At 41.6% G+C, this 20,135-nt stretch overlaps 1 protein-coding gene across 1 annotated transcript in view; it reads right to left on the bottom strand.

Annotated features, from left to right (window-relative positions):
- The window catches only part of GALNT10 (polypeptide N-acetylgalactosaminyltransferase 10), an 84,586-nt gene that overhangs the window by 24,343 nt on the left and 40,108 nt on the right, over nt 1-20,135 (bottom strand). The window contains exons 2-4 of the mRNA XM_021410289.1: nt 19,396-19,498; nt 18,479-18,617; nt 14,616-14,782 (exon numbers count right to left, since the gene is read on the bottom strand). Coding sequence (XP_021265964.1) covers nt 14,616-14,782; nt 18,479-18,617; nt 19,396-19,498 — 409 coding nt within the window. The remainder of the gene's footprint in view (nt 1-14,615; nt 14,783-18,478; nt 18,618-19,395; nt 19,499-20,135) is intronic.

A 20,135-nucleotide genomic window follows, 5' to 3' on the forward strand; every position in this document is an offset into this window, starting at 1 on the left:
AAAGCTTTATTCAAAATTCCCCAGGATTTTTTGCTCACAAATGCATTTTAGTGTTTTGCCTGACAAATCTAATTGTCCCACAAAATCTGCATAGGTTTGCCTGCTCAGTAAAGCCTGCCGTACTTTTTGCTGGCTGGCACACCTTTCCTTCATCCTTTTCAAGTCTTTTCTGAATACATCTTTGAAAGCAACCAGAAATTTTGTCCACTCAATTACAGGTTTGTCAAATAAGAGGTTTCTGTAGAGACGAGATTCATTATTGCCGCAGCTGTCTTCCTCACGAGGTAGTGGGTAGACTTGAAAGGCAGAAAGTAAAAAAAAAAAAAAGGTGGGGAAAAAGAAGAAAAGGCCACCACCACTGTTCTCTAACATCACAGAACATCCTTTGCCATTGTTAGTTTATCACAAAAGAGAAAAATAGCCCTGACTTCACGCGTAACCCAGCAAAGCTGGAGCTATGAGGTATGGCTTAGTAAATCCACCCAAGACAAGTTCAGTAAAAGAGAGTGGCTGCTGGTGTTCATTATAATAAAAGAAGGGAACAGTCAGAGAGGATTTGGGTCTGAGCTGGTTCCCCTCCCAGTAACCACAGATACGGCAGCGTTTGCAAGATCAGATCCCACAATACTTTTCCAAACCAGATCCATGAGGCACAGGAAAGTCTTAAAAAATCCACAGCTCCAAAACAGTGGAAAATATTCTTCTGCTTATTAACGTGTCGACTTTCCCTTAGTAAAGTTTGACAGACTGTCAAGCAATTTCACAAACAAAAATAAACCCCACAACAAAACGTACTTGTCAAAGGCAAGGTTTCCTCATTTCTCTCCCCCCGCTCTACTCGTGCTCCCAGCCTGGCCTCCACGAGCCCTGACGGAAGATGTTTGTTTCATCCTTTTACAGATACTATCACAATTAAGTCAATTTTTGCTTTTAAAAGAAAACCTCACAAAACAAACAAGTGGCATTAACTACTACAAAAGTTTACGAGCCTTTAAAAAATGTATTATGGCATCTTGTCACACTGAGTAATTTTTATTACGAGAGCAATTTTCTTTAATGAAAGTTGTTAGGTGAGCTGGATGGAATCCAATGGCTGTGCCTATTCTGGGCAAAGTGATATAGCCCAAACATATAAATGAAAGTAAGTTTATCTGTAGATTAAAAACTAGGCTGATAGCTTAATAACACACTTTGCAATAAACTTGATATAGAGCATATACATTAACAGTACCAGTCAAGAACTACTTCAACTACCATCAGCCAAGAAATATTGTCGTCTTTATTTTGAACTGTAAATATAACTCTGTGCTAAGAAAGAAGAGAAGCTTCAACAATAAGAAGGGGAACAAGGACAGAGGAGCCCAGGGATTCTTTTTGATAGCTTAGAGGGGTAAATACGTAAGAAACAGGGCAACTGAAGACCAGGATCTGGAGCACAGGACCAGCAGAAATGGCACTGAAGTCCCAGGCTCCAGAGGATTAAATTGCTCAAACAAAGCAAAAGTTACCTTGATATGTCTAAAGGACATAAAGCGACTAAAGGAACTGGGGCTGTTTAGTCTGGGGAAGAGGAGACTGAGGGGAGACCTCATTGCTCTCTTCAAATACCTGAAAGGTGATTGCAGTGAGAGTGGGGCTGGTCTCTCCTCACTGGTAAGGGAACAAGGGGAAATGGCCTCAAGCTGTGCCAGGGGAGGTTTAGGTTGGATATCAGGAAAATCTTCTTTACAGAAAGGGTTGTTAAGCATTGGAACAGGCTCCCCAGGGAGGTGGTTGAGTCACCATCCCTGAATGTATTTAAAAACTGTTTGGATGTGGTGCTCAGGGATATGATTTAGCAGTGGGTTGTTAGAGCAGCATGGTTAGGTTGCGGTTGGACTTGATGATCTTGAAGGTCCTTTCCAACCTGAGCAATTCTATGATTCTATGCCCTCTCACTGCAAACCATGCAGCCTGTCTCTGTGCAGCACATCTGGATTTTCCCCACTGCTTTTGCTTCTCAGTGGCTCAGTCACGTTCTCATAGATACTTGTACAAAACCACCAATGGGTTCGTAGTTTATTTTGAATTGCTTAGTCTTGGACCACAGTTATATTCCCACAAACATCAGTGAAATGATTCAGCAGTTCTCAAGTTTATGCCTTCTAACATCATTTTGCCCTCAAGTTAAACTACTGTTTCTCTGTAGAGCTGCAGGCCACTGTACCGCCACAGCTAACAGAGGAAGCCTCACCTCTCTTCTGTCCTTTCTGCTCTCTCAAATCACACTCCAGGACCCAAAGCACGTGCTTAGAAGCAATTGCATATGGGGTGCTTTCCTTCCCCAGAGACAGCCACAAACCCCACTCACGTACACAGCTCTGCACCTGTCCCTCACTGGGCAGACTGGATGCACATGGCACAGGAGAAGAGAACTGGGGGATCTGCAGAGCTTCCTTTTAGCCAAACAGGGCCAGTTCCTTCCTGCAGGTTATTTTGGCTAGTTTCCAAGCACCAGAAGTGTAATTGTTTGCCTGGCATTTGTTTACTGGTTATCCCATCCCTTCCCTCCTACAGGCAGACGCGCTCGTTTAAGATTACAAATGAGCCCATTCATCTTTTCTTAGATACTTGGGCCTAACGTGCTGTTTAACAATTTAAGAATGAATTATACTTCCTCCCGAATCTATCACAATGTGCAAGCCAGGCCTCCCCAGAATAGAAAGCTCTACATCATTGAAATTAACTTTTCTCCCTGTTTTGGTACAGATGAGTAATCCTTTTAAGTAGCAAAATGTGCTGTTATCCAAACAGGCAGCACTTACACTGGTTTTAATTTTCCTTCAATGTTTTCAGCCTCTGATCAGTGAAGTTTAGGAGGATAATAAACATTTAATAAATTACACTGTGAAAACCAGTCCCAATAATAGCAACTGATTAAGCTGATCACAGCCTTCCAAGCAGAATCTTCTTACAAGCAAAGAAGAAAAAGCCTTGGAAAAGAGAAAATTAATATCTGTTGCTTGCCTGATTACAGTTCTGTGGTGGGCCGCCTTAAATGCCTGCTAGCTGTGCAGAGCTGTGCAGCTCCACAGCCTCTTCTGCATCAGTGCTGGGGCTCAGCACTGGGGAAAAAGTTCTGTACATGAAAAACAAGAGCTGAAGCTGTAACACCTCACTTGCTAATACATCTTTCCTAGGGGAAACAGTCAGCCATTCTCATTAGTTTACTCTTCTCCTTTCCAATTTAATTAAATATGAATTAAAATTGAAGAACTCAGGTTTTTTTTTCGTCCTCTGTTGACTATATTTGATCTAAAGAGGTGATTTTGTGACTCTAATTTCCTTGTTGTTTGCTTTTGACATCAGAGAATATTTTGCTGACATACACACTTAGATAGCTATATTTTTGGGCTATGTAGCTTTCGTAGCTGCTGAAACAGGAGTGAACTCTTTGCAGCACACTTAATATTCAGCTCAAGATAAACGTAGCCATGGTGACGAGCAGGAAGGGCATTACTGTCCCAAATGCTGCCTTTAAAGTGGGGAATCTGTGCCCTCAATCTTAATCAAAACCACTTCTTTGGCCTTATCTAGTTGCTTACCCAAGGGAACGTCCACATTCCTGCTCAACGCTAATGTACTTTTACTAAATTGATAAACACTGCATGGGCAGAGGAAAATGCTGAAAATCGCTAAGACAGGCCATCACACCAATGGCATCACCACTCCCAGCAGGGGCTCGTGTATGCACCTCATACTGGTTCACGGTCCTGCAAGCAACAGATGCACAGGGAATGGGTGAAAGCGAGCTGCTGTGCTAGAGCTGCTTCTACATCTGGTCAGCTTGTCAGTGTATGTGCACTGTGGATAGTGATGTACTGGGTAAGGTACCATAACTAGAGCCTAAAACCTATAACCAACACCAAAAAAAACCACACAACTTGCCATCAGATGGAGAGATGCATGCAGGCTGATGAAGCATTAAGATATTTCACGCTGAAATATTTTGGAACAAATCAAAGCTGTGAGATTAAAGTCTTAGAAGTTACTGAATTTTGCCAGGGAAAAAGAAACACAAACCCAAAAGACAACAAACAAGCTGGTCCTCAGAGATTCAGCTCTGCCTTTATCAGCAACATTCATCTGAAGAAGTTCTTGGCCTGAAAGTATTAGCTCTGTGCAAAACAACAAAAAAGGAAAGATTCCAGAAAGTGCAAGAATTCACAGAAAAATCCATTCTGGACTTTTGCCTGATAGCGATGATGCTATTAGGCCCGAGATGCAATCCGCTTGAAAGCTGTGCTGATGTGGTAGGAATGCATCCCTCTGGAGTCCAAAGGCTTTGCTCTCAGGACTCTCCATGAGGAAGGGTAACAGCGAAGGCTAAAATGAACAGCACAGACCTACAGATGTCGTACTTCAGGGCTGCAGCCAAGCAGAATATTGGAAAACATAATCCTTCATTCCTACAATAACACTCATTAATAACAAACAAACAATGACAAAGCGCAATGTTTGCTCTGCGGTCTGTATGCCAAAGAACAACAAATGAAATATCTGGCAAACAAAAGAAGTTACCAATATGGCTGTGGGAAAAGTACACAAACATTTGACTTGCAGTAACAAACCCCCGGCGTGTCAGAAGTACATTCTACCAACTCAACACTTCACTCTTTTCTTCCAGATCTCTTTTCCATCAGTTCCCAATGCTCTTGTTTACTTTACGGACACAAAATGCAACTATTACAGTAAGTTGTTGACATCTGCCAGAAAGGTCAGTACATCTATTAAATCCTGGAGCACAAATCCAGGCTTCTCACAGCTGTTGCTGATACCACAACTACAACATCTCATGGAAAATAACCTCACACATTTGTTTCAGCTGGATGACATACGGGACAGGGGAGCACTGATAGCTGGAGGAATGCTGCTTGGCCATGGCCCAACGTGCTGAACTACCACACTGCCCTGGAGGCATCGCCACGTGCTTAGCTCACTGTTAATCAGGCCCTCCTGAAACCTACAAATAGATGTTATCTTGAGAGCATGCACGCGCCATTTCTCTATTGAAAATACATCACTGCAATTAAAGCTAAACAGAGAGGAATGCGTTTCAGATTATCCACTTTTATTTTTAAACTACAAAAACATTATTTTCCAATTTCCTCAAAGTGAAGAAGTTTCCTCTTTTATCAAAGTCCCTATATCAGAACAGCTGCTTTGTCAGTACCACCCAAAACGCACACTTCAACAGCAAGAAACCATGATTACCAATAGTAGACATCACATACGAGCTCTGGCAGAGGGTGTTCGAATCCTATTTCTAATTAACTCCTCTAGAGAAGCAGCTGTAAAGCATTAAAATGCTGATTTGCACTGCAGCTGACACATCTAGATATTTCTGACTCCTAGTAGATGAGGACAGTACTTCAAGACGTACTTCAAGGTGAGGAGAAGAAAGTTAAATCTGTTTTCCTGCAAACTTCCACTAACAGCAAACTGCACGCGTAGGGTTTTGCAACACTGAGCAGTGCAGTTAGATTTATTTAATGAGCTGTAATGGAAAGCCTGCTCCTCAATTATTTTTTCTAAACTTCAGTTTACCAGACATCCTTCACTACAAAATAATTAGCTCACCAAGAGGTCATGGTCAGCTGGACCCTTTCAATCTACCTCATCTTCTTTCCAGAAGGATCCTTCAGCAGCAGCAGCTGATCTCAAAGCAATAAATACAAGAAGATGAAAAGTAAACTAGTTAGTTAATTTAGGCTGCCACTGAAAAAGCTCAAGGAAACAACTACAAGGGGTTCTCAGGTTCTTTAAAACACTAGAGAATACGCTTTTAATATTATCCAGCCACTGCTTAATGAACAACACAGGTTTTTTTAATATCCCTTTATGAAGTTACATACGAGTACAGAAATGGTGCTTAACAATATTAAAAATGATTATTCAAAAATGAAGAAATTAGAAAACTGAATCCCGTCCGCATCTCACTATGAGTCCAAAGAAAGCTGTTACTAGCACATCTGATGTATCCCTCATCCACAATACATGGCCAGAAGTAGAGGATAAAAATTACTTTTTTTTTTCATTAACTAAAATTGGCCATCTGCATCAGGCTTTATGCTCCACTCCCCTTGGTGCTCACTATCGAATAGAATACTGTGTAGTCATTGCAATGGTACAAATGCTCTGCAGTGGTACCTCTAATTCACACAGGAGTTTTGGTTACAAACATCACATGCAGACTGTGGGTCACAACCACTCAGGAGCCCGGAATCCTCGTTCACTTTTAATACTTGTGCCATGACCTGAATGAGGGCTATTCACAAAGTCAAGTCACTTCCTACCTGGAAAAATTGCACAGGTATTAGCGACAGCCTTAGAACCTGACCACAGCTGGAGGACTGCTTACACCGTGACGTTCTGCACTGGTGTTAGACCACAGGACAAGCGACCATGCTCACAAAACAAGCATCACCAAGAAGCTGAGCAGATTTGTGATATCCATTTTATTCCTATGAAAGCGTGAAGTACCTTTTTCCTCAGATGTCCAAGTCTCTACACCTACCCCTCCCCTAAGTGGACCAACCTGCCACCACTTACCCAAGGGGAGATTCTCACTGACAGTCGTCTCAAAGTGTTATAAAAATCTAACCAAATATGAGATGATCTGCAGTGAATGCTAAGGGTGAGAACTTAATTTACAAAAGCAATCCTTTTGCAAGTTGTTTGACACTACGGGTAATCACAACTTCTATATAACTTCAAAGAAACATTTATGAAACGGTTGTGGAAAATCAGTTGCCTAAGAAGTTCGTTGTTCCCCACCTCCCCCTCAATACTCGAAGGTTAAAAGCTTTAAAAGAATTATATTCAAAATTCAGTAAGAAAAACTGTCACCACTTTGTCCTAAGTACAGTCACTATATTCAGAGATGTACTCACCAGATGCACTTTTGTGCATTTAAGAGGAAAAAAATGACTTTTACATTGCATGTGCCTAAAGATGAAAAGATAATCTCTTTAGCTGCACAAATCCTTTGCTGTTCCATTTAAAGATCAAGAAGAATTCAGGTTTTAAACCCTCCCCTCTTTTTTTTTTTTTTTTTTAAATTTCAGATGCTAAGAGCACGATTTCTTTCAATTAAAGGCTGGCAGATACGGTTAATGGAACAGAGTTGTATTTGCTACATACCTGATGCTGCACCAAATGACACATTAATCACCCCATGCCTGTTCCTTTCAACACGCTGCGCTTCGTGACTTACGCCCTCCAGACCAAATTACGCTGCGTGTGGCTCAGCTGAGCAGCCTTACCCACATTTGTTTTTCCATTCAGATTATCTCACACGGCTACCCCCAGAATTACTTGCGCTGCAGTATGAAGAGAGATTTAAAAAGTCACAGGGATTTATCTGTAAAAGGGAAAAAGGAGATTTGGCTGTGCCTGCCTCTGGCACTCAGGGAACAGATAAGCTCCCAAACTCCCAATGGTAAACTTTCAAGCAAGCTACAGAACAGCGTGGGACAGCAAAACAGGGAAAGACAACCAACTCTACAGGTGGAAAGGACAAACAACAGAAAAAGGTGGTCACAGCCAAAGGCTTTGCTACAGGTAAAAACAGACGGCACTGCTAACAGAAAACACTCCTTGAACTCCATTATTGAAAGCCCTAGAAGTCTTGTGCTGCTTTCCAGAGCCAAGCAGTGCCCACAGGCTGCACTCCAGACTCACGGCACCCAGAGGTGTCTTCCCAGTGTAAAACCACAGTTCTAACACTTAGTGCATAAAGTGCTGCTGAAATAAAACCCACAACTAAGCTAAAAGCAAGAACAGATGGGGAAAGAAAAATTAAAAATGGATGAACAAAGATGTCCAGGACCTCTAAACAGTTTTCAAAAACTAAAGCTGAAGGAAACAGGGCAGCGGTGAAAGAAAGGCAAAGCTGTAACCTGGAGCCTCCCTAATGACCTCCCGGGGGAAAATAACATCCCATGCATCCTGCTTATAAAGAAAATGTTCTGAAAATGAAATACATCTACATGTGCACAATACATCCTAAAATACAGCTGTTTTTTTTTTTTTTTTTTTTTTTTAAGCTAAAGTCAGAAGGTTGATTTTTGAAAACATCATTGTCATTCTGCATTACACGTATTAAATTCAGCTGAAATTGTTACTGCCTTTCAGTCCCAGGAGCAGATTTTGACTGGTTACTGCAAGGAGGATGTTAAGCCTTTCTGCATTGCCACAGTATGCACGTATAGTGCTGTGAGGCAGACAGCCCAGAGCTGAGTTAACGCTTCCAGAGCAATCCTGATGTTTGGAGACTGCAGTATTTTCAGCGCTGCCACATCCAACTTCACTGCTGTATCAACACAGTGCTTTGCATATAATGTGTGCCTTAGAGATGACTGATGTGAGGTTCTCATTCATCAACAAGGGACAACACTTGTTCTAAAACACTGTCATTTATACAAAAGTAGTCTTAAAAATGAGTAAGAACAAGCTGTCAGGCAATATGCAAATAACCGAATAGTAGAATGTGATGCATATGAAATTTAAGCACTTAGTCACAATCGCTGATTTCTGTCAAGCTAGACCATAAAATAAGATAGATCCAATGCACTTCTGAGCCACCTGTGTGGTGTGCAGATTGTCTCCTGCACGTAGCTAACCCCAAGTACACGGCAAGATGTTTTTTGTAAGTGACATTCAGCAACTGTCACTGCCTCCTAGCACACAGAGAGTTTGTGATGACTTGAATAACTTAAAATTTTCAATTGCTCCAAAGGGTGAAAAGGTACAAACACGTCTGTTTTATGTTAAAGGAAAGTCAGTTTGTACCAAACAATCATACTAATGCAGACAATTTCATCAATTCTCAGAGATACTAGGCTTCCCTGTTTTGCCTTTTGGTGACTCGAGAAGGCAACTGGGGCACACAGGCATACAACATGTTTGTGCAGCCATTCTGTTAGGTCTACTTGCCCAACATTGGGGTTCCCTCATTTTGGAGATTTTCTTACCTATAAAAAAGGCACAGTGGTTTCAATGGTGCCTTTCATAACATCCTAGTGGACAAACGGATGAAATACCATCAGTTCATCCAACATCACCGAACATCTTCATCCAGGACCTCGATAATAGGACTGCATGAAGCCTGAGAGGTTCTGCAGATGATACAAACCTGAGAGGGATGGTCGATGCACCGCTCAAAGGAATTCTGACACACTAGAGAAACTGCAAACAGCGTGCTCGTGAAGTTCAACAAATGGAAATGCCAATTCTTACACCTAGGGAGGAGTAACCGCATGCACTGACAGGGGACTGGAAAGCAGCTTTGCAGAAGAAGGCCTGGGAGTCCTTGGGCACAACTTGGGATACAGGAAATACAGACACCGCTTAAACAAGATTTCAAGCCTGGTGGTGGTTTTTTTTTTCCCCCTATGAAGTCACTGTAAGGTTGACTGAACAGTAGAAGAGGTTCCCCAGAGTCTCTGTCCCTGGAGATATTCAAAATGTAAGATCTCCAACACTCTGCTGCAGCTGAGTGCCAGGGAGCTGGGTGAGATGACCTCCAGATGTCATTCCCAGCCTCAACTACTTTGCGATTCTGGAAGTGTCCCAGTCTAGCCTCCATCTCAAAGCCATCTCTTCTCCAAAACAGTCACTAGAGGAGCATTTGACTTCAGTTTTTCACCCAGTGGTAGTGTAACACTCGATGTTCCACTGCGGCAGAGAGCTACTAAATATGTATCAGGTGCAAAGCAGAGAACATTTAGACAAGCATCCTGCAAAGAGAAAACTTGCCATCCTCTGCCCTCTGTTCTTTTTGCTGAAGGCTGTTCATTCATGTAGTGAGAGACAAGGGCAGCTCTACATTTGCAAGCTACAAGGATTAGATGGGAGATCAACAACCCATTTTGCACAAGGCAAGACACTTGAGATGAACAGCTTGATTTCTCACAACCATAGATTCAGATTGTTCACCTAGGAACTGAAGCAGCCCCTGAAGCATCACAAAGTGCCTGCCTGGTATTCATTGCCCACTAGCAATAATAAAATGCTAGAGTCGATACAAACTGACCTGCATTTCAACTTCTCTTCCCCTCCTCCCATTGCTATGATATAATGGAGCTCACATACTACTCAACAGCATTATAATTAAATAATCAAAAGCAAACAAGTTTCACATCTGACAGTCCCCAGGAGAATGCCGATATACATACAAAAAGCATTTTAGTTTACTTAGGGCAATTCTGGTAACAACAAGCTCAGAGGGATATAATTAGTACCCTGCAAGCCAGCATATGAAAAGCCTTAATTTAACTGAGCTCAACACTAAAGAATAGTTATAGAAATAAAACGTGAAGCCACAAATCCACATAGGACTGCCACAGCTAGCCGCTTTTATGATCAAGACTTCCAGTCATAATTTATATGTATTGCATTCTGATTTCTACTTACTCAGAAGGGTGTTATTTTGGAGCACCCTGAACCAGCTGAGGTCAGTCCATGGGTCTTTAGCAGTTCTCAGCAGGATGCAGAAAGAGGCAGACAATGTCAGGCAGGCTCATTCTTCCTCTCCAAAAATAGCTACTGAATTGGTGCCTCCCTCTGTTCAATGTAACCTATGCTCTTTTCCACTTTTAAGCATTTAAGCCTTCCCATTGCTTTGAAATGCTTATGGTCAGGAGAACGAACTCCTTATATCCCCACAAAGTTTGTGTGGAAGAAATGTACATGCCATTATAGCAGTCTTATTGGGAATGCTAAATTCATATTAGAGACTAATCAGAGAAAGCAGAAATATACCCAGAACATTTACTCTGTTGCGGCCAATTGCACATGCTGGAAAGCAGCTTCTTTTTGAACTAACCCAGCCTAGATGATGAAGACAAGGGTCTGTCTAACCCTAACAAGACTCAGGTGTCAAAGAACTGCTGGAGGCAGCACCAAGGTCTACTGCTCAAGGCAAGCTGGGCGTTACTGCGGCACTGCATTGGAATCACAGAACCATAGCATCGTTAAGGTTGGAAAAGACCACTAACATCATCATCAACCATCATCAGACTGATCCCACAGCCAGACTTCCCCAGAGCAATGTGGCTGATATGGGACTCAGCTCTAAGTTTGAAATAAGACTATATTTTGATCACTTGCATTATAAAACAGACATCCAAAAATGTCAGTAAGTTGCTTCAACGCTTTCAGCTTTCTCAAATACAAAGCAAAGGAAATATTTCAAAAATGCAATTGGTTAAGCTTTTGCTGCTTGCTGTTAAGATGTGCTGTCATTGGGACGGTCTTTTTTGGCTGAAAAAATGTTTATTGTTAAAGGTCACAGAGTTGTGTCTCAAACAAATTAAGAAATAAATGGCTGTTGACACTTCCAGAAGATGATTCATCTGCCCAAGAGCTCCAGTAATGAAAGCAGCACAGCTGCCTCTCAGGTATGCTGCAGAACACAGCATCCACCAACTAACCCAGAAATCCATCTTCACTCTCCTGTCACTTTGTTAGCTGACTTCTCAACTCTCTTCATAACCAAACCAAAATTTTCTTGCTTGAAAATAGATGAAAAACTTACGAAAGTAGCATCAGTCAAAATCACGTGCTTAGCAGCCAGGTTTCCATATCTATTTTTTATCTATCATTAGTTAAGTCCTCTTCACCCTTCAGGTGAAATAAAGATTCTCTATGCATGACAGCTGATCAGATGCACAGATGAAAGATGCTGGTGGACTGGCACTACACAGCCTAGTGCAACAGCAGCACAGGAGAGCAACACCATCACGAAGGTCTCAAGGGCAGCTGGGCAAAATCCAGTGCAAAATTCAGGGCACTTAACCCAACACAGGTCAGCACATGAGAAATGCTAGCGAGAAGAATATGGTCTCCTAGCTGGAGATAGCCAGGTTTTTGTAGGTTAGTCTTTTAAAGAGTTATTAAGGTGCTAGGTCTTTTTAGACAGCCCTCAAGTGAAAGGCCACCAGGAGGTACAGCACAGAGTATCAGATATTTCATCTTGTCGGGGTAATCTCTCAATAAAAAAATGATTAAGGCTTTTTTCTTTTCATTTTTCGCTATTCACTGGAGTTCATTATGACTGTTTACTGATCTCTTTTGGGAAGAAGCTGACATTTATGTTCTTACTATTGCCTCTCTGATCTCCACCAGGCTCCTAGCTATCACTGTGCTCAACAACGGTTCTATAATTTCTGAATAAAGACTGTTACAAATCTGTGGGAAAAGCAGTTGAAAGAGAAGCACAGCATTCCCCTCTGCAGACAATGCAGCGGAGTCACCATTTAAGATTTTCAAAGAAAACTGAGAAATCTCTCCTCACTATTAACTGCTCACCGGCTCTGTGGCACAGCGGCGATGATGATCATCTGCTCAGAGATGTGGTCTTTATTCTCTGCCCAATTTAATGAATGGTGGTCTAACAGCCCAAATCCAAGAATGTGGCCTTCTCAAATACACAATATGCGAAGTAGAAGATTTCATCAAACAGTTCAGTTTGAGGTGTTAAATTATCTATTCCCAGACCTCGGGTTAAAGAAAGGTGATTTTTTTTTTTTTTTTTTTAAGCACATGCTACGGATAAATTAAAAACAAATTTATAAGCAGCAGCCTTTCAAATCAAGGTAATGCATTTAGGACTTAGCACTCTTGCCTCTTGAAGACTGAGGAACTATTTAAACTCCAGGAGGGATGTGGGAAAGCGACACCAGCGTGGCTAGGGGAGAACACTGCCTGCTGGAAAAGGAGAAGCAGCCAGCAGGAAATGCCACAGTGCAGACACAGACTGACAGCAGGGAAGGAAAAATGTTTCATCCTAACCAGTAATTGTCCCAACATGGATAGATCAACTGAGCTAGCAGGAAAACATTGGTTTCAGAAAGGTTTTTATTAGCATGCTGTCTGCGTCTCGTTCTCTTCCCTTTACAATTCACCTCACTGTCCAACACCAGCAGTCTTTTGTACCCATCTGTAAATAGCTGCTGCACAAATTAATCTCAGCCATTTCTTTGTATGAAAGATGGATGACTGACGGAGAGGAGCTAGCAGAGGCAGGTGGAACAGAACAAAGGCAAGCCGGACAAACAGCACGCGTGCGTCTGATGAGGAGCAGAAACAGGAGAGCCAGAGAAGCGCTCTGTCACCTGGTCAGATGGGCACTTCTAGAGAACAAGGAAAACAGATGTACAGGAAAACAGATTTCATTACTTCCACTTCTTCCATAAGAAACTAGTTTGTACAACTCAGCTGTGGTTACAGCATGAGCTTTTTTCATTTGTTTCTACACCAAGTAGCAATAAAGAGACCTTATTGGGAGGGTATTTTTCCCCCAGCTTAGTTTGAAAATCCTCTGAAGAAATACTTAATTCATAGAACTGATTGATTTGTTCAAATCAGCATGCCTTGCTTGCAAACTAATTAGAGACATGCTTTAGAACAAATACTGTAGCTATCTGGTAGTGCTTATTTCAAAGTCAGTATAGGTCAGAACACAAAATACTCACTAGCTTGTTTCCAAGCTCATTTTAGGAATTTCCTACGTGTCAGAATTTTGAAGTTGTATCCTTTAGTGTCCCCACAGAGTGTTCTTTTTGATTAGTTGCATAACCTCAGGAGCAGGACTCAAACTCTGCAGTCTGTAAAGAATCTAAATAGCCATAGTAATTTTAATGGAGAAAACAGAGTTGTTGGATCGGATCGTAATCCTTTAAAAATCACTGTTCTCTCTTTAACACAGGAGGGCCAGCTGCTTCACAGGGCTTCCACATTCCACGTGTTTTCAACACGGCAGTGTCTCCAGGTCTTAGACATTCATTCCTCCTGTTTAATTGCTTTTTTTCCCCACCTTAGAAGGAGTGCAAACTGCACGTGTCTTGCTTTAATATGTAAATTAACTTAAATCACATAAATAGTTCAGAGAAAAAAAGATATCTTGCCTTTCTGCTGCAGATTAAGTACATTCAGCAACTACATGTATACATTGCTGTGACAATTAAGAATGGTTCTTCCGTTAACGGTGATTTCTCATGCCAGAGATTATATGTATTCACATGTAACACTTGAATCCAATGCAAAACAAATGCGCTTTGCTTGACACTACTCTATTTCGCACTGCATGTCAGCAAGGGAAAGCAGTCCAAGCTTTGGATGTTGCAGATTTACTTTCCAGGGGCACAACACTCAGGAAAAAAAAGCCAGGAACCACAGATTGTCCAAGGTAGAAACCTTTTACCAAGGCTTCTCTCATTTTCTGTGTCTAGAAGAAAATACAAGACATGAGGAGTGAGCTATTTCCCTTCACCCCCCGTTTTTGCTGAGCTTGTTTGCTTTTGATTGGCTGGGTCCCTCATATTGTCCAAAACGCAGGACAGTGCATGCCAGCAGCTACAATAGTACAAACTGAACTCGAGACATGACTTTTTTGCTGGACTTTTGGACTTTCAGGTATATCGGAGCAAGATTTACCTGAGCTCTGCTGTTGGCAAGGAAGAAATTACGCAGTCATCTTAATTACACAAATATGTGCAAGTTCATTGATCCCTTTGGCAGATAAGCATAGGTAGATAATAATAGATGGAGATATTACATGCAAATTCTCATACCTCTGTCGCTGAAGTCATCCACCAGCACTATCTCTGCTATCAGCTCGGGAGGGGAGCGGTTCAGAACGCTGTGCACTGTCCGGAGGAGGGAGGACCATCCTTCATTGTGGAATGGGATTATCACGCTGGTGTTCGGCAGCTTCTCCAGGTACAGCTTATTCTTGCAGCTGGATACAGAATAAGGTCAGAAGGTGTGCCAAGAAACACGAGCATTCCATATTAACTGCCATCAAGCAACTCAGTTCGTTCTCTTTTCCCCAAAACGATGCAAGCTGCCTGAAAAAGCACTTCTACAAGACAGAGCTGACCTGTTCCAGTTTGCCTTGCCAAAAAATGCTATTCCTTATGAAACAGCAACCGTTAATGGCCAGTAGGTGATATTTAGCAATGCAGAAAGTCAAAGGGATCTGTTAGGTGCTGAAACTGCTTTCAAAGGACATTCCCATGATAGCTTAAGATACAGCAGTCTGCAATACTTGTTCTTCCAGTTCTCACACCTCGAAGATCACTAGGAAGAGGAGTTTCTGAAGTTATTTCAGAAGTTGAACGCATCTGTCTTAAGCTCTCTTAATACACTGGTTTAGCACACTTAATCCCAGATTTCAGAGAGTTAAATAATCCTGATCACACGTATAACCAGCATCCAAAAATTTCAAATGTAACATAAAGAAAGTAAGGATCGTGTGTAACAGCACCTTCCCTAAAGAGCTGCAGAAATTGAAGACATTGTGAACAATAGATGGAAGAGACAGGATAACCACCTGAAAAGAACCGCCTGATAAATAAACACACTTCCCTCAGTAATAGATCACTCTCCATCTTCTACACAAGGCTTCCTTTGTCATCCTGGGTAAATTATTCAAATTCTATTTTTCTTAAATAGACGATCTTGTTTTAGCTGTTCTAATTTGACACTCAGCATCAGTTCGGCAGATGGAAGCCAAGAAAGCTGGGCTTTGAACCCAAAGCACTGCAGAACTTGGACAGAGCTGCAGACTCAGATCCCTTGGCTTTATGGGCACTGCCCTCGACCATTAGTCTCCCTTAAGACTGAAACAGGAGTAACACACTCTCATCTCGTGGGCATGTTTTCAAGACAGCCTCATGAAAACAATCCAGACTACAGCCATGAGTGCAGAGTTTATTTTCCTGCAGGTGTGGCCCGCAGAGTGGAGTTTGAACTTTGCTAAACAGGTGAGGTAGAAGGCCATTCAGTGAACAATTGTAGTTAAAATTACCCAACAGCTGTTCACTCAGGGACAAATCGACCCCCTTCCCGGAACCCAACACGTCCAGTGCAAAACAGATAGAGGTGAGAGCACGAATAGAGATTTTTAGCACTTAAATGATAATGCTAGCAGGGCGGGCTGCCCTCTTTCTGCTAGCAGAGGAGGGAGGCTGTGCTCCATTCCCTGCCCTGCCACAGCACAGCCTATTGCACAGCATGCACTACAGCTGATCTGCAGACCAGGCTTTTAGCACACGCACAATAGAGCCCATGCATGCAGGTAATCCCCTCCCCATTTCAGGAAGGGCAGATAGGAACAAAAGGAGCTCTGGCAGTGGAAGCTTTCTCCTGGGTGCCTTTCCCAGGGAATGGCGAAGGATACACCCATGTTATACAAACTCAATAAATCTGTGGTTACAGGAAGCGACTGTGGTGCCTGCATGAAAGGACAGTAGCTTATTCTGGGTCTAATGAATTGTCTTGGGGTGCTGCCAAGAGCTTGCAGGCTACGGCTGCAATGCACAGATTCAGTACGCAAAATAAAGCTGCATGGACTGCTTTCATCCAGCCCTTGGCAATGCGATCAACCTTCTTCGGAGGTAGCTGCTAGCTGTAATTCTGTGACAACGTGAAACAAGGTCCCCCAGTTCTCTTCTAACCCTTCCTAAACTGCAATTCTCATTTTCCAACTTTAACAAGTAGAAACTTTAGCTATTAAGTTCGACTATTGAACATGGAGAGAAACGGTTTCTCTCGAGCTATCGCATCCACGATTGTTTTACAAGACCTGCAAAATTAGTATTAAATATTCGCAATCCCAGAGGCACTGAAAGGAAACCTTTTTTGCCCCAGTTCACCTTGTGCTTACACTCCCCTCTGTCTGTAGGCACGCTTCTGAACTTTAAAGTTTCCATTTTCTCTCTTACCAAACACACAAGGGTAGGTAAAATAAGTGCTCTGCAGCACAGCTCACATCTTTCTATAGAGCTCTTTATGGACTTTACCTCAGCCAAACTTCATTATAAATTGCCCTCATCAAACTCCCAAATAATATGAAACAAAATGTTTCGAGTGTATCTTTTTTTAATGGGCAGGGAATAAACAGACCTTCTCAGCTGTGAATTCCTTTACTGCAGATCTCCATTAAATTCAACCCCATTCCCTGCCCAGCTAATCCTAGCATCCATTACATACATGCTGTTTATCCTCATCTTGAGACCTCCGCAATTATAACTCACTACACTGGGGGAAAGGATGTGTCAAACATCAAGCAGAACCAGCTGCAGCGGTGTCATTAATCACAGCTTAAGTTGTTGGTGACTCAGACACTTCACTTATTAATTTTAACTGGGGACTAGAGTCAGAAGTTTCACATTTTAAAAAAGTTTTAATAGCAGAATTAGCAATGAGGAATCAGCAACTTTGTGAAGCACTGGGGAACGTAAGGTAATTTATTAATCTTCAGGTGAGGAAACACTGCATTGTCTACAGCTTAAATCCTCAGAACCATGGCAGCCCCTTTAAACGGAGGCCAGGTAACAGCTTACGTTAGCAATCTCAAACTATTTCCTAGAATGTGAGTATCAGCTGACCAAACATCTTGATCCCATCAATCTGCATATTTAAACATTTCAACTGTGTGCCTAAAGAATTTGTGGCATTATACTTGCTCCTCTGGTCTGTGGGTATACATTGAGAAAGGTCAAGCTGCAGGATTTGGTCAGTTCACTGCGACAGCTGAAGAGGTGATCTCTCAAATGCCCGAATAAATCTTTAAATCTTATTTTTGGAAGTGATACTTCACGAGTAAAGTACACGTTGAATTCAAGTTGTTGAATTCGAAACTAACTTTCCACAAAACTAGCTTGCACCCACATGTCTAACAAGGCTTTCGGATTAAGAAGTGCACACAGTTCAAAGCACACCTCAGCTTTGTATCAACAGGGATTAAATAGGTGACTTCAAAAGCCAGTATTCAACTGGAACTGCTTTTTACACAAACTCTGGTGAAGTTTTTATGAGGAAGCTGTTGATTTCTGACAAAAACTCTTCTTCGCTGGTAGCTGAGCGGAGCTACTCTAGTCTTCTTCTGCTCCTAAAAATTTCATGGTTATTTCCAGCTACTGGCAAACGTAAGAAGCACATGGAGTTTACTGACAAAGCCATCACCCAGCTACTTCTAGGGCATTTGTCAAACAAGTCAGACATTTACATCAGTTTCTGCTGCAGAGAGAAACAGTTCTATCCTATTAGTTGTTAGAAATTGTTGGCCATGTCAGCAGGCTCAGGAACTGAGCTGTCATGTTACAAGAGATGAACATGGAAGTAGATGCCTCTTATATAAGTTCAAGATTCCTTCACCGCAGGGCTGCAAATTTTTGGTAATTTTAAGCATTTTGGAACTGTAAGGGATTTTATTTATCTATTTTAATTTTTTAACTGGTTTGTTACCTCCATCTCCCACTGCAATTACTACACACTGTCCTTTACGAATAAGACACCAGTGCCAACAGCACCCTGGCTGTGAAAGACTTGTGTTTGACAAACAAAACTGCATAAAAGCCCAGCACATTGCACATGTGGTAAATTAGGGCTTGTAAACTTTCACCTCTGGAAATGCAAACTGTATACTCACTTTGGATGTCTGATGTCTGGAAGGGAACGATTCAGAGAAATTTTATCACTCACAAAGATATTAAAGCCATTTTCCCTGTATGCCTGGTCCACTCGCTCTGCATCAGTCATTGGGTAAGGTTTTCCCTGTTCTCCATTTCCTATAGACAGACAAAATAAACATGCATTGTTACTACTAATTGGTGCTTAACAGGCCAGAGACTAATCCGTGTATCAAAAGGACAGCAGTTATCTTAGAGCCCTTTGAAATTCCTCCATTAGTTTTGTGCTGTATGCCATATTTAGCGCTGGGTCAACCTCAGCTGTGCAAAACTGTTCAAGTTAAAGTCTTCCTTCTGGCATCACAAACGGATGAAGGGGCTATGGCAAGGCCAGGAAGGATCTTTAGAGTATTTTTTTTTTTTCCACAGCAGGAAGAATACATATGGTTTAAATACCTCATCAGTGTTGCTTTTTTTTTCCAGCACAGATGGATATGTATATTTAACAACCTGAGTTCTTGTACAGAGGAGGTAGAGCCCTTGCAGACATCAGTGTAAAGATGTGACATTCAAAATGGACCCTCTTTTATGATAGAAGATAAAACCCAGAATTACAGAATAAAAGATGAATGTTATCATCTGCAACATTTTTCTTACCCCTTTTCTGAATATCCCATTCTTTAGAATCACATGATTTTTAGTAAGCTTTTAAAAATCAGTTCAGCGCTTATTCTAAAAATGCCAACGTTACCCACATGCTTTCACCTCATAATGATTATTTTGGAGTTAGTGGAGAAGATTAACCAACAAGAACTGTTGCATCATGCCAACATCAGCTGGACTCTGAAGTTCAACATACCAATCCGCACTCAGTCCAGCAAATAAAATCCAATTAATTTACGATTCGTATTAAAATATTTATAGTGATCTTACATACCCACGCGCTCGAGGTCCCTCCTTATAGCTTCTTTATTATGCCAGTCCTTTTTCCTCTGTCCATCACCAAAGTAAAGGTCTTTCTTTTGCCTCATGTGCGGTGCCTTTTAAAGAGAAGACTGGATATATTACAAAACCCAAAAAACCAATGAAACCTTTCGATTAACAGCCTCCCCCTTCCTGTAAGGGGAGACTATGGATCTCCCTTGAGGTTGGACTCAAAGCAAGTCATTTTTAACCCAAATGGGAAGATGGAAAAAGCAAGCTTTGCTTGCCTCAGAACAGTACTTTATCTGTAGCTGCTAAGTGGGTTTTTTCTTGGTGCACCATCATGTATGCAGACCAGTATTCTTAATCAGAGAATCTATTAAGAACTCCCATTTTCAATTTGAAAACATCTAATACATCTTACTTCCTATTTAATTAACAATAAAGCTTTAATGGGTGACCTATTGCAGGATCATTATTAATGAGCACACTACTATACCTGAATAAAATCAAAATAAGATTTAAAAGGTCATTTATTAGGACTCTTGCTGCTCAACTTAAAAGCAAATTTTACATGAGACATGAGCCTGCGCCAAAAGCAATTAGAGCTGCTCTTTTCATGATGTTGTTCCTGAAATTCAAAAGCAATGGGTGTTTTGGGAACAAGTCGCCAAATGAAAGATGGGGTGAATTCAGAATCAAGCAGACAATTGCGTGTGGAAAGAAAACCACTATCTCTCTATAACACAGACA

This window comes from Numida meleagris, chromosome 12, assembly GCF_002078875.1.
Source record: "Numida meleagris isolate 19003 breed g44 Domestic line chromosome 12, NumMel1.0, whole genome shotgun sequence".
NCBI classification, from domain to species: domain Eukaryota; kingdom Metazoa; phylum Chordata; class Aves; order Galliformes; family Numididae; genus Numida; species Numida meleagris.